The following is a 15,676-nucleotide window of genomic DNA, read 5'->3' as shown; positions in this document are numbered from 1 at the left end:
GACTGGGCACAAGTATCTGGCAAGACTCAGCCTTTAAGTTTCTCCCTCTGAAGTGCAGGTGTGGACTTACACAGACCCAGTTGCTACCTCTGCCAGCATTTCCTTTAGCTCCGCGACACAACATACTGTAACACCAAGGTACTAAAGCAATGTTTTGCTCCATGCTTTCAGAAACTTCTTCATTAATGACACAATAGCTGACATTGAAATAACAGTGTGCAGAATAATTAAAACTTTGGAAGAATTTTACAAAATTAATGACATATTTAAGCATTTGTGTTTTAATATTAAATAACCATTGTTAATCAATTTCCAGGTGATGTCTCAGCCACACAATTTGCAGGAATATATTCCAATCATAATCATGGTAGGCTGACATTTAAACATAATATGATCATTTTGCAACTACTAATAAAGTAAAGCACAGTTACCCTGTTATTGTTACCCTGTTGATAGCGCAAAAGTTATGTTTAATTTCAAGCAAGATTTTCAGTTCTGAAAGGCCTTTTACTATGATGAAAATGTCTTGTTTATTTTCTAGGGTCAATTTTTAGCCATTTTACCACAGCATGTTGTCCAGATTTTTTTGAAACTTGTATTTATGACCCTGAAATATGTTGTAATTACATTCGGCCAACCTTAATCATATCCGTGTGACATCACTTGGTGGCTTATTCACACCACAAACCTTTCAAATCGCATTGCTGGTTTAGCCATTTGTTTGGTGTTTAACCCATTTCTTTAGGGGACTGGACATCTCTGCAAAATGCAAAAAGCCTGTTAGCTGCACACATTGCTGCCCATTTAAAATAGCTACTGACATTCAGCAGCACTTGCAGCTATTGGAAAAGGTCAGTCTTGAGGAGGAAAAGGAGAATACCATACATCAAAAGAAACAGGAATGCAAAAGACCAGATTTCAATAAATAATTTCATGTTGCATTGTGATTTGCTTAAGTCAGTGGTAGGCAGTAGTACTAGCTGAGATTCATCCAAGGAAGTCTCTGGCAACCCCTAACCACTCAGATCCCAAACTCAATAAATTCCCACATTGCATCCTGCTGGAGCTCTTTGGAGTTATATTAAAGGAACCTAGGAATGGAAGTTGGCAAATGAGCCCCTCGAGCTTGTTCTGTCATTTAATGAGGTCATAGCTGATCGGCAACATAACTCCATATACCGACCTTTGCCACATATCCCTTAATATCTTTGGTTAGCAAAAATCTATTAATCTCAGAGTTAAAATTTACAATTAATCTAGCATAAATTGCCATTTGTGGAAGTGAGTTCCAAACTTCTACCACCCTTCGTATATAGAAGTGTTTTCTAATTTCGCTGCAGTATTACTTCTTTCTCTAATTTTTAGACTATGCCCCAGTCCTAGATACCCCAACAGAAGCAGAAATAGCTTTTCTCTATCTACCCATCTGTTCCGCTTAATAACATTAAAACTAGTCAAATCGCCTCTTAACCTATTAAATTCTAGGGAATAGGACCCTAGTTTGAATAATCTTTCCTTTTTAAATAATTTAACCCTTGGACTTTTTCTGGTAAACCGATTCTGCACTCCCTCAGAGGCCAATATGTTCACCCTAAGGTTGGTGCTCAGTACAATCTATTATCAATGGTTTGGACGAAGGGACCAAAGGTATGGTAGCTAAATTTGCCAATGACACAAAGGTAGGTAGGAAAGTAATTTGTCAAGAGGAGGCAGAGAGTCCACAAAGGGATATGGATATGTTAAGTGAGTTGACAATAATTTGGCAGATGGAGTATAATTTGTGAAAATGTGAACTTGTCCACTTTGGCAGAAGGAATGCAAAAGCAGCATACTATTTAAATAGGGAGAGATTGCAGAGCTCTGTGGTACGGGGTGGGGTATGATGTCCTGGTACATGAATCACAAAAAGTTAGCATGCAGGTACAGCAAGTGGTTAGGAAGACAAATGGAATGTTGGCATGTATTGCGAGGGGAATGGAGTGTAAAAGTAGGACTGCAGCTGTACAGAGCCTTGGTGGAACCACATCTGTACAGTTTGGGTCTCCTTATTTGAAAAAAATGATTTAATTGCATTAGAAGCAGTTCAGAGAAAGTTCACTTGACTCATTCCTGGGATGAGGGGCTTATCTTATGAAGAAAGTTTGAACAAGTTGGGCCTAGATGGAGTTTAGAAGAAGAGGTAATCTTCGAATCCTAAAATGTTCGCGGCACAGAAAGAGGCCACTTATCCCATTGTGCCTGCGCCGGCCAAAAGATAACCCATCCAGCCTAAACTCGCTTTCCAGCATTTGAACTGTAGCCCTGCAGGTTACAGCACTTCAGGTGCTTCTAAATGAGTTGAGGGTTTCTGTTTTAACTACTCTTTCAGGCAGTCAGTTTCAGACCCCTGCAACTCTCTGGATGAAAAGATTTTTCCTCATCTCCCCTCTTATCATTCTACTAATCACTTTAAATCTATGCCCCCTAGTCACTGACTTCTCTGCTAAAGTAAATGTGCCCTTCCCACCCATTCTATCCAGGCCCCTCACAATTTTGTAGATCTCAATCAAATCTCTCCTCAGCCTACACTGTTCTAAGGAGAACAGTCCCAGCTTATCCAATCTTTCCTAATAGCTGCAATTTTCCAGTCCTGGCAACACCCTCGTAAATCTCCTCTGTACCCTCCCTAGTGCAATGACACCCTTTCTGTAATGAAGTGACCAAAACTGCACATAGTACTCAAGTTGCACCCTAACTAATGTTTAATATAGTTCCAACATAACCTCTCTTATATTCTTTGCTTCGGCCAATAAATGAAAGGTTTGAAACATAAGATCCTGAGGGCACTTGATAGGGTGGACAATGGGAGGATGTTTCCTCTTGTCGAGGACATCGTTTAAGAATAAGGGAAGAATTTTTTTTCCCTCAGGGGGTCATTAGTATGTGGAATCCTCTTCCCCAGGATGCAATGGCGGCCGGATCATTGAATTCATTCAAGGATGAGTTAGATTTTTGATAGACAAGGGAGTCAGGATTATGGGCCGGGAGAGACAGGAAGGTGGAGTTGCGAGCACAACCAGATCAGCTATGATCTTAACGGATGGTGAAGCAGGCTTGAAGGGACGAATGGCCTACTCCTGTTCCTAAGTTCTATGATCTTAATACTCCAGCTATGATCTAACCAGCACTTTGCAAAGCTGAAGTATAACTTCCACCGCAAACACCCCCTCCACCCCGGTAGTTTATCTCTTTAGATATAAAGGCCTGAATTCCATCAGTCTTCTTGATTATTTTCAGTACCTGATCACTACATTTTTGCCAATTCACTTAATCTATCAATATCGCTTTGTAATTTTATTCTTCAATTAAAAATAATCTCTGATTTAATTGTCATACTTTAGTGGCTGGGCATTGAAAATTAGAAACAGTAAGGAGGCAATTGTAATTGATTTTACATGGCCCGTCCATTTTTACGGTTGAAGGTCCAATCGGCCAGCCGGCCTTCACATTTTCACTGAAACCGCAATCCAGGGTGGGATGAAATATCTGGGGTGAAATATAATTTAAAAAGATACCTGGAGACTGACATATTTTTGAGTTCTGTTATCAGGTGCTTAAATGCTCTGCAAAGACACAGTTCTCTGCACTTTTTTCTTGTCAGTTATCTGTCTAGGTCTGCAGCTCTGCAGCAGCTCTCTGCCTTCAGGGAGCTTGCTAGAAGCGCCCACCCGCACCCTCACTTTTCTCGGCGCCCGCCCTCTTCCCGGCTTTCTCAGCACGCGTTTCACACTGGCTGACCTTTAGTTGGCTAGCCAATGTGAAATTGTGTTCAGGGGCCGATCGCAGCCAGAAGCACATTTCACATCTGCTTCCTGACCTGCTGATTACGCGCTTGCAAAGAACGTAAGATTCAGGCCAGTGGCTTTTATTGAATTAGAAGGCCAAAGTAGAAAGGTCAAACTGGAATAATAGTGCAACATGTGAGATTCTTAGATTAGTATAAAATATGCTGCGATGAGGAGAAACATTGAACGTTCTTCAATATTATTCATTCAAAAGGTCCCCTCATGCCCTCCCCCCATGCCAAAGCATGTCCCCCACCCACCCCTATAACCCCTCATGTTCCCCATGCCAAGCAATAGCTCCTCCGTGCCCATTTACCCACAAACACGCTGTATAGAACTAATGAGCCCCATAGTGACAGTAGGATATGTGAAAAAAAATTTTAAATGTTCATTCATTGATAACTTGCCAATTTCTTTTTAAAAAAAGCCCTCCTTTTTAACTCCAGGCCAATGTAGTAATGAAATCCTTCAAAGTATCAATCGCATAACATTCAAGTACTTGAAACCTCTTTATTTTGTGTAAATAGACATTGTGCAGTTGACAGCATAGATCACAGAGCCAGGGCTGTCAATCATGCGGTCTTTTCCCTGGGCTCAGGTGCTTTAGTGCTCTAAGAGATGTATGGACTCTCAGCCAAGGATACAAAATGAGGCTTGGCTGAGAACCAAGAAATCGATTAACCTGAGGGGCATACCTTGGCATGGGGAGGCATGAAGGGCCATGGGAGGTGGTGAAGGGGCATAGGGTGGCATGGATAAGGCATGAGGAGTGTGTGAGGAGGTTGAGGGGGTGTGAGAGTTGAGGGCTAGAGGGCCTTACTTTTATCATTATAACAGGGGCAAAGTCTCACAGTACCAAGGCGGGCTTTTTCAACAGCCTGTGTTGGCACCTCGCAGCCCCTATGGTCCCTCCTGAACATTCTCTTACCCAGGTTGGCTGGCCCAACTGCAGCCTGCATCCGTGACCACCCCCATGCCCCCCCACTGACCCCCCCCTGCCCCAACAATGAAAATCCCCTCTTTGCAGACACTTTCGCCTGAGGTGGGTGGACTGAGATAGAACATTTCCCAACTCCTGCTACCCACCTCAAGGATGAAACTCCAGCCCATAGTCTTGGTTTCTTCTTTAATTATTTGTATCTAATATAAGTATTGTAACCACTAGAACAAGACATTACATTTACTTTTTATAACCTACCAATGTAGATAATTGATCTAGAAAGTAAAAGTAAACAGTGTCTGAAAGAACTAACTTTGGTATAAATGTTTCATTCTAAACCAGGTATGGAGTATCACAGTCATTGGTTTGTGCCCAGATCTCTGCAAGAAATAACAAGAACAGTAAACGATGGCAGTAAGTTCCACATTATTTCCTTTGTTGAGATATTAGCCCAGATTTGAACTCCTGGTGGGTTTGGGTTGCATGAAATTGAGTTGGAACCTCACCACCTCCTGCAGAAATCAGGCCCAGGCTATTTTGATGGCCTCGGCCTCAAATAAATCGCAGGTTTCTGACTTCTCATTTATTCCACATGAAAACGAGTGGAAAATTTCATACTCCAATGTCCTATCCACTACCAAAAGGTAGACGTCAGGATCGGGTGCTGGGAATGTCTCATGAAGGTCCCGCGTTCTGGACATCACGGGATGCCGGGGGGAAGGGGTAGTTGGGTATGTGGCAGGGAGGGCCTAAGCACTCCTTGTGAGGCCAAGAGGAGCACTCCCACAAAAAAGAAGCAAAAGATTTCTCTGTCCCTTCTGGGGCTTGATCTTCTTCAGCCATGATTAAACCTGGCGGTAAAGTCATAGCAGGTTCCTTGTTCAGGCCTGAGCTGGGCCCTAACAACATCACTGGGTCCCTATATGCATATGTAAAGAAGGCTTTCACCAGGTTGGTGCCCTTGCGGATTAAAATCACAGGTAGTACAATAAGTAAATTGCCTGAGCGACTGTAATTCTCTATACACCCGGTTTTCCCAGGCAGATGAAGTTAAAATCAATCCCCGTTGTATTTGACATTATAAAGTACAATGATAAATGGGACTAAACAAAGCCACCCCATCTATCATACTGCAGTATTCATCTATTATGATAAAAGAGGATGACATTATAACTGTATTTCAGACCTTTGCAGCACTTGGGGCCATGGAGCATTCAGGACCTTTGATGACACGTTTTACCATTTTACATCAAATTGCAACTACATTCTGAGTCGCCATTGCACAAGTGGCTCAGAGGATTTCAACATCCAAATCCGCCGAGGGTCAAATGGTAATCTGGAACACATTTACATCAAGATAGAAGAGGCCATAATCCTGGTGGTGAATGGGACAATTTCAGTTCAAGATGTGATGTAAGTTTTATTTTTATTGGTTTCCTAAATACAAACTCATGAATTGCAAACTGTTATCTGTACAGGGAATAACCTTTTTACTGTTCGATCTAAGCACCTAACATTTTGGCATGACGAGCTTTTGCATTCAATATTAAAATGGCATTGGTAGGTTTTTCTTTATGAAGTAGGATATGCAAGAAACTTAATCATAAAATAACACCTTACTTCTATTGAATGGACATGACCAAGACACAAATCACATATGAGAAATTTAAAATAAAACCAGATAAGGCAAAGGTGTTATGGAATCAATGGAAAAGAAAATAGGCCAAATTCTATAGTGGGCTGCCAAGCCGTAATGCTAGTTTTATGCTCTGGCATCAGTTTGAAAATTTACCCAGTATCTTTCCAATAAGTGTACACTGTCTATTCTATTTCACAAAATATATGACCTGATCTTTATTCAAATCTTACATTGACCACCTGCATTATCTTTCCTGGCCCAGATTTTGCAATCAGAAGTGAAGAGGTGGCGTATGCCACTGACTCTACTGAGAAATCTGAACGTACCTGGTCCACGGGTTGCAGCAAGAATTTCAACTTCTTGCTGCAGCCTGGCCCAATGGCAAAATGATCTGCTCCACCTCGCAGTGAGGTGCAAAACCACGCGCTCCTAATGCCGTCACAAACTGAAGACACTCACCTTGAGGCCAGTCTTGAGCTCAAAGGCAGGTGAATGTTTTATTATGAATTTAAATACTTTTAAACCCTTTTCTGAATTTTTATCAATTTTTAAACACTTCAACAAACTTTGAACACCCAGTGATCGTGCCAAGGGAACATCTTGGACCAATTGCCTTTATTTAAACAGGAGATGCAAAGTCCATGGTGGACCTTAGAACTTGAAATACTTAAGGATATCAGAGAAAAGAGCAAACCGTGTTTCCATAAAATAAATTCAGACACCATCTCATGCTAGTAGCATACAAATTCCCCTCGCTCTCTCTTTGGAACTGCACTGAGTTTTTCTGGAATAATTCAGAAGAAGCTTCTTCTCTCACCCCATCCCCCATACTTCAAACATGTGTAGGGAAAAGATGAGCAAAAACTAGGACTTATAATCCTCATCACATCAGTAATACAAAGTGCTTTCAGAAAATACATATTAAATTTGTAATCCTTCGATTTGGAATTTGCCTGAGACATCATTGTGCAAATCGGATGCCTTCTCAAATAAAAGTGAATCAAGTGACCATACATTCTGACATAATGCAACCTCTACACACATTTACATAACTATTTGTACTTTTCATAGTTATTTGTTGAACTGAGCAAGGAGTTTCCATAGTTATAAATCCAGTGCAGCACTAACCAATAATCCTCTTTTCCTGACTGAAAATATAAAATAGTTTCTGACAAGGCAACTCTCCTGCCTTAGGATGAATACCATTTCCACATTCGTTATGATTGCTTTATCACTTGAATACCAAACATTTGAGGCTTTAATACTCATGCGTGTTTTAAAATACATTATCCTGTCAAAACTATTCAATTTTTATCTAATCTCTAATTAGGGATGAATAATATGCTGAATATTAATGCTTTATTTGCCTGTGATTTTAAGGTTCATATTTCATGCAATTATTTTCAGAATTCACCCTTAAAATCAACATAATTGAATAAGTGTAAAAACTAAGCTTATTTCAGTATTGTGGTAAAAGAAAGCAGTGGAAAAGCACCAATGTTTGTTTACTTATTGAAATGTCTTTAAGTACACAGAAAACAGCCTTTTTGGGCCACTTCTTGGTTTCAATTAAACTTGTTGCTATCAAGGAGGGTGAATGACCATAGTCCCATTCTCCATTTTTAATTCAAGCTTCAATGGCATTAACACCAAATTAATGCTGTAATATTAACCTTGTTTCACCGTTTTAATAAAATGCAGCAATTTTTAAAGATTTTTAAATGTCAAATTAGTAGTCCAGCAATTACAATATCAAAGAAAGTGTAAATGTTTATTTTCCTACAACAAAATACTATGTCCACATTTAAAAATGAACAAGTATCTTCAACACTTTATAGTTGCCAAGGGCCCCTGTCCATTGTCCTGTAAATACCCATTCCACTTGATGTTACTCTGTTATTTTTAAAACAATTTAAATTCCCTGTTGGATGAGCTGCTTATGATTTTTAAATGCTGCTGTCTCTCTGTACCTTTCTAGCCATGATTTTGATTAGTCTCACAGCAGTTACATGACACTGAGAGATCAGTGTAGGATTCTTTTTCACGATTCTGAATGCCCATGGGGTTGGGGGTGGGGGGGGCGGTGTGGGGGAGGGGTTGGTGAGGGCTTTTTTGAAGCCCACAAGAGAGCAAAATATGGCGTGCGGTGACTTCATTAGGTGAGATGCGAAATCTCCATTGCCGAATAGCAGACTGAGATGCAGAGATAAATCAGTGGTGTGTCGAACCTTACACTGGCCTGGTGGTAGTTTCATACTTGTAATACATTTGTATGCCATGAATTTTCATATAGCAGTCTGACTAAGCTAATCTCAACAAATAAGGATGACATATATATGAATTAAGTGAGATCAATGCAATGTGAAATATTTACAAGCGAAATTTTAATTTCAAAAGCACCCATGCCACCTTTGTGCTCTCAAGTCTTATGTTAATGGAAATGGAGTTGAGCAGGAAAGCTATGGCCATGATGCAGAGCCTCCCTGTTTCACCAGGAGGCTCCTTTATAGCCCATCTGTAGCTGCAGTATCGTCAGCTGGCAGTGGGTTTCACCAACCAACAACATTATCGCTGCCTGATTGAGCATGTTTCCCCTGCATGCTACCAACACTTTAAATTTTCATTGAAATCATGTGGGAAACAGCAAAAAGAAAACAGAGTTGAAGTAGCGCATACTTAGGGTTAGGCCATCAGGAGTGACGCGCTGTTGACAAAATTTCCCTTCCCCCGTATCCCCCCACCACCGCCCCCCAGCTTAGTGACATTGACTGGGACAATTAATGACAACTCTTGTTTCCAATAATAAATGAAACAAATTACCACTGTACTTAGTTGTTGGAGCCATCAAACAGACACCTGGAATTAGCATAGTTTACGACTGATAAATTCCTTAGGAGAGGTAGAGAAACTGGATCAGAGAAACAGAGACTCAGAAAACCTAAACACACAGAGACAGATGGAAGAGGGGAGAGAGACTGAGAGAGGAATGTAGGCATGCAGAGGGAGAGAGAGAGACAGACAGACAGAAGGAGAGACACAGAAGCTGAGAGACACTGAGGTAGATAAACTGGGGCAGAGATGCTAGGCAGAGAGAAAGAAACAAAGAGAAGCTGACAGATAAAAACAAACTGAGAGGGAAACATAATAAGAGAGTAAATTGAGACTAACAGAGACACATGCACATTAAGGAGAGAGGGAAAGAGACTCAAACACCAGAGAGAGAGAGAGAGAAACCTTAGACACACACTGAGACAGAAGGAGGGTGAACCAGATCCTGAGAGACTGAGATGCAGGGAAAGACCCACAAAGACCATAGACATTGGGAGGGAGAGACCCAGAGACAGACAGGAGAGAGCAGCTGCTTTTTGTTAACATTTCTTTCTATGAAGGAGAGAAAGGAGAGTGATACATTTCTTCAGTCTCTTCCTCTCCTCTTCCGCCTTCAGCATGTATCTGTGTTTTACAGTAGAGAGTTTGCTCCATTTAAAAAGACCCCACTGTTTGCAAGTTGAGATATACTTGTGGAGAGATGCTTTAGGTTAAAGGGATTGTTAATTTATAGTGCAGAATCTCCCAAGCAGACTCTGCACCTACTATTATTAGCTGAAAAAATGTGAAAATCAGCATAATATATGGACAATCAGCCTAAATTTCAAGTTACTGGTCCCTGTTATTCACCACTACTGGAACTACAAAATCCAAGCTCTTTTCTTATGATTAGTAAAGTAACACAATATTATTGCCCAGAAGTTCTCACAGATATTGTTAAAATTATGAGGTTTTTAAGATTGTTATATTTTGGGACCCTGAACTGTTGTGCTTTAAACTATCCATTTACTTCCAAAATAAAAGAGAGCTGGATTCTCAAGGATAGCTAATCAGTATCGCCGCCTGGATACAAAGCCCATGTGATTCATATTGCCATGATGTTGGGCTTTGAGATGGGAAGGGTTTAGAGGAAGTGATTATTATATTGACTTATAGACTTTTCTAAAATGTCACTGAATATCACAGAGAGATTAGTCTGCCAGGGTGCGGGAAAGAGACAACAGCAAGAGGCCGTAAGTTTCTATGGTTCACTGCGTAGGAATGCGGGTGGGAGCTCTTGCTTGGATTGGAAAGACCAAATTAATGGGGAGTTAAAATGAGGCTAGAAGATTTGCTTAGCTTTAGCTAGAGGGTGAAGTCTCCAGGAAAAGTCGCACCATGATAAACAGTTCTAGAGTTAAAACCTTCCAGGCTGGGAAAGCAAAGAATCGGAAGTAAACCCTTGGGAGCTAAGAATCATTTTGGACTGATTCTGGGAAAATGTCTACATAAAGGACAGTGTAATGTATATTTGATAGTGGTATTTTTTCAGTGTGTTAACAGTTCTGTTCTGTAGTTTAAACTGTAAATGGCCTACAAAAATAGTGCTCAATTAGTTGTTACAGTAAATGTCTTAACATTTAATCCTTTTGTGTCATCCATTCATCCACTTGGTTGACGGAGCCATCAAACAGGCTCCTGGAATCAGCATAGCTTACCACTGATAAATTCCTTAGGAGAGGTAGAGAAACTGGATCAGAGAGACAGAGACTCAGAAGACCTAAACATACAGAACCAGATGGAAGAGGGGAGAGAGACTGAGATAGGAATGTAGGCATGCAGAGGGAGAGAGAGAGAGACAAACAGACAGAAGGAATTTGAATGGAGTTTGAATTTCTTTCAAAAGTGACCAGTCTCTACAGATATCATAACATGTGTTTGTGCAGTTTGTACATCTGCCTCCCTATCTCATCTCCACTGTTTCTTGACCTGTAACACCCACCAAGAATTGTACCAATTCCCTACATATTTCTCCACTCTATCTTTCAGGTTTGTGTCTCACCACAATCTACTAAGGCATTCTTGTGCCCTAACGGTATGGTAGAACCTTTCTCAAACACTCTAGAAGTAACTATTTTCCATTTTGTTCCTCATTCAGAATTTATCATGCATTGAAAATTTTTTTGGGATGCTTTTTCATCCTTATATCTATTCTCTTGGAAACTTGTAAAACTACCCAAGCATAGGAAAGAAATCAACCAGGGAGAAAATAAACGAGTATTCATAAATGTGAAAGCAAAATCTTTGCAAATATTGGGTCTTATCAGTCCACGACAATCATTATCTATAATTTTTCATTATCTCAGTTCCATTGGATCATATGGAAGCATTCATTATTGCATTAGTAATACTGTTCTCGCTACATTTTTCACTGAATATTTATCTTACAGAGTAACAGTGCCATTTGATGACAAGGTGATAAGTATTCATCCATATGGAATTTATACACGGATTTTAAACAGGAAACACACCATATCCTTGACCTGGAACCATCAAGATGCATTATTGGTAAATTTATTATGGAAGATATCTTCACATTGTTTTTTGTGAACAGCAGCTTGTACATACACTGCAAATGAAGTGGATAAATGGGAAACTGCACAATTTATTTACACGTATTTATCTTGAGGATAGAACACGTGCTTTGTTTGAAAAGCTTAGAGTCCAAGCAGGAAAATTGCTAATCATTGGAAGCTTGCCCACAGAGGGTATAAAAGGAAACTTGAAAGCTGCTGCAGGATTTAAATGCATGCAACAGATTAAAGAGGCAGCCATCCACCAAAGTGGCTGGGGAGCAGAGGATGAAGGGTTCTTCAATTAGAAATGTCTAGTAAGGTCTATACGTTCTCTGAGGCAAAGGAGGAAGTGTTGCTGGAGCAAATCTGCAGGCAACCAATGGAGCCCCTGTTTGAGAGGGAGCAGCAAAGACCCCTTTGAATTCAGGAGCAGCAGAATGAGAAGGGAACAGTCGTCAGTGTGAACTGCAAAACCCTATGCATGACCGCTCAGAGTTTGAAACTTTAATGATGTTACTAGTTGGGCAAAGTAAAATAATTAAAATATACCTTCCAGGAATGTGCAATTTCATGCAAACTAGTTGCAGTAAGAGGGAAAAATGTTTTAAAAAACACTTCCTTACATAATAATAACGAACTGCAATTCGTATTGTTCCCCATAAGAATTAGAACTATCACTCTAGGTATCTTTTAGATATAGCTACTTCTAAAATGTTACATTTACTTTTGTTTGCAGCTAACTCTAGACAGTAGCTATAAAGGGCAACTCTGTGGCCTATGTGGAAAATTTGAAGACGGCACCAAAACCATTTATGGTAAGAAGAAGAAATGTTAAAAGAATAACTGGCCTTCCTCTTGCTAGAATGAGTCAAGCTTATTGTTTTGTAGTTGTAATGTGTCAGCTGAAATGTCATTGCTAACATGTTTTGTACCATTTGCTGAGCTTATTTGTCACACCTTTGTTTTACAGGTCAAGATTTTCTTGATGCAAATAAGCTGGATATTTTGGGAAACACTTGTTATAGCAAACCCACTAAAGAGTCATCATGTCCAATAAACCCTGTAAGTTTATAACAGAGACAAACTGCAAAAAGACAGCAGAGCAACTTTGATCTTTTGGTAGCACATTTAACAAGTTATCTTATTTTGTGTTCACTCTGCTTATTGAGGTGAGAGGATGTCAGTTATGAAAAAGACGCATGCCCTCATATCTAACCAATGATGAAACCTCAGACTCACAAATGTTGAAGAGGGTTGTGCTGCTTTCCTGTTGCAAACTCTATGGAAGACCAGTGGAGCCCCCATAGAAATGGGGAAGACCTGGTTAAGTCAACTGTCAGCCATTTCTGCCAACATTTGTATTGATTTGTAAGAGGCAGAAAGTTTGCCCAGTCCTTGCAAGGTAAATGATAGGCCAGTGCAAAGACTTCCTAGTTCAGCAGTTCCCAATACTGAGCTGACCATGTTACACTGTCGCCAATAATGCCTAGAGGATTGAGACAGACTGACCTTCACAAGGCTGAAGATGGGCTTCACAGTTGAGATCTAGGTCTGGAAAGCGGCCTGCTTGGTGGCTAACCAAAGCCAAATTAGGGTCAAGGGAGGATGAGGTGGGGTGAAGCCACAGAGTTATGTTAACACAACTATGAGAATTTCAAACTTGAGGCAATGGGATACTGGAAACCATTGTAGATCAGTTAACACAGAGATGATGGGCGAAAGTCAGTGAGTTTTTGTGTCAGATAGGATACAGGCTGCAGGGTTTTGGATGAGCAGAATGAGAGACTATCCAGGAAGGCATTGGGGAAGTTAAGTCTTACAATGACAAAGGCATAGATGAGGGTTTCAGCAGCAAATATGTTTAGGTAGTGAAGAAAGGTTGGCAGTATTGCAGTGATGGAAGTAGACAATGCTAAGGATAGTTGGAATTTGTGCTCAGCTTTCAATCCATTTACATGTCAAAGTTGTGAACAGTCTTCATCAGTCTAACAGTAGTTGTTTAAGAGGATGAGAAGGTATGGGGGCTGAATTTTTCAGGGTGTGGGAGCAAACTCTTCAGCTCACTGGAAGAAAAGTCAGCTGGTTTGCGACTGACTTAAAAAATGTCACCCCGCAGCTATCATACAGTGAATGACCTTAACAAGCTGAGGGCCAGACTTCCACCCCTCAGTCAAAGGAAGTCCCACCCTCAAGAGCTGCCGGCCAAGCTGATTGGCTGGCAGCTCTTGTAATCCCAGCAATGCAGGAAGAGAATAGTGGGCAGTGCTGGGACTGCAGAGAGCCCCATGATGAAGAGTCATGGACACTGAACAAGGTGAGCCTGGGGTTTCTTGGACGGGAAGCAATTAGGCACCTTAGGGAGGGGGCAAAGCACAGGGGGGGTTACGATTTTAGGGAGGGTGCGCTCGACGCACACAGGGTACCTGATGAAGAAGGTAACCCCATCCTTCTTCCTGCCCTTTCACCAACTTTGGTGAAATAATGGCCTTCCCATTCTCACCCACCTTCCACTGCCCTGTGTATTATGGCAGTGGAGGCGGATTGAGTCCCTTAATTGCCACCTAATTGAGCAGTTAAAGGCTTCAATAGACCCATGGGCGTGAGGGCTAGTGGGAACCTTGTCCACCTCCCATATTATGGGGAATGGGTCAGGGTGGCTGGGAAGGTGGTAGGCTACCCATCCATTCATATTTTACATGCCCCTTCCTCCTCCAGCTCAGTATTAGGTGGGGTGGGCAGCTGTAAATTCCAGCCCATGGAATTTGTGGGAAAATATGATGGTTTTGGGCTTCAAATTTTTAGCTGGTGGAAATAATCACACATCCAAGACTAGATTTTGGACAAGTAGTTTGACATTGCAGAGGCATTGGAGTGGTCAATTGAACTGGTAGAGGTATAGAGATGGGTATCATAAGGGTACATGTGGAACTTGTCTCCAATGTTCAGATATTTTTGGCAAGGATGAACTTGTATATAAGGAAAAGGAGGGGGAGGCGAAAGATGGATTCATGTTCCACTGCTGGTAGCACAGGGATGAGAAGCGAAACAATCAGTAGAGATGCTGTAGTTACAACCAGATAGGTAAAATTAAAACAAGTGAGGGCAGCCCCAATGAGCAAGATAATGAAGGAGAGGCATTGGAGAAGGATGTTGTTATCAACCATTTCAAAGGCTACAGAGATGTCATGGATAACAAGAAGGAAAGTTAAACCAATGCCACAGACTTAAGGAATATTGTTGACGATCATGGTGCTACACGAGAGGCAGAATCCCAATTGGCAGAATTAAAACAGGAAGTAATGCAAAAGTGGGGCACAGATCTGGAAAGCAACAACATGTTAAAGAACCTTAAAAAAGATGGAAGGTTGGAAATGGGACAGTCCTTAGGGAGGACAAAGGTTTTTTTGAGGAGGTGGTTGATGATAAGTGGTTTTGTTGGGGGAATAGGTCCTGATGTGAGGAAACCCTTTACAACATGAGCTGAAATAAGAATCAGCAAGTTAGATGATCAAGATTTTAGTGGGAATGGGGTCAAAGGAGTAGGAGGTGTGTCTCATGGATGAGATGATCTTTGAGAAGCCAGAGGGATGTGGGAGAAACCTGGAGGCAGGGGCATATTCAGGACTAAGATGCCGATGGGACAGGGGGTAGATTTGGCTTACTGGTCAAGAAGCAGAAGCAGAACCAATTGAATGGATGGTATCACTCTTAATGACAAAGAAATCCATGAACTCCTTGTTCTTGTAAGAAATGCAGATGAATTCTGCAGGGAGAGTATCGTTGAGAAGAAAGTTGGTAGTAGAGAGAAAGGAATTATCTTTTCTCTCTAAGATGATCGCAGAGTACTGGATGCTTTTGACAGAGTAGACTGAGGTGCAGTAGAGCTCGA

The 15,676-nt window shown here is 41.1% G+C and overlaps 1 protein-coding gene across 1 annotated transcript in view; it reads left to right on the top strand.

Annotated features, from left to right (window-relative positions):
* The window catches only part of LOC144687971 (mucin-5AC-like), a 127,456-nt gene that overhangs the window by 32,604 nt on the left and 79,176 nt on the right, over nt 1-15,676 (top strand). Inside the window, exons 2-6 of the mRNA XM_078554631.1 lie at nt 5,107-5,178; nt 5,949-6,177; nt 11,662-11,779; nt 12,524-12,602; nt 12,758-12,849. Of these exons, the coding sequence (XP_078410757.1) occupies nt 5,107-5,178; nt 5,949-6,177; nt 11,662-11,779; nt 12,524-12,602; nt 12,758-12,849 (590 nt within the window). The remainder of the gene's footprint in view (nt 1-5,106; nt 5,179-5,948; nt 6,178-11,661; nt 11,780-12,523; nt 12,603-12,757; nt 12,850-15,676) is intronic.

The sequence above is a fragment of the Cetorhinus maximus genome, chromosome 12, assembly GCF_964194155.1.
Source record: "Cetorhinus maximus chromosome 12, sCetMax3.hap1.1, whole genome shotgun sequence".
NCBI lineage: Eukaryota > Metazoa > Chordata > Chondrichthyes > Lamniformes > Cetorhinidae > Cetorhinus > Cetorhinus maximus.
The sequence above is the reverse complement of the archived record's forward strand: the minus strand, read 5'-3'. Positions and strand labels throughout refer to the sequence as shown.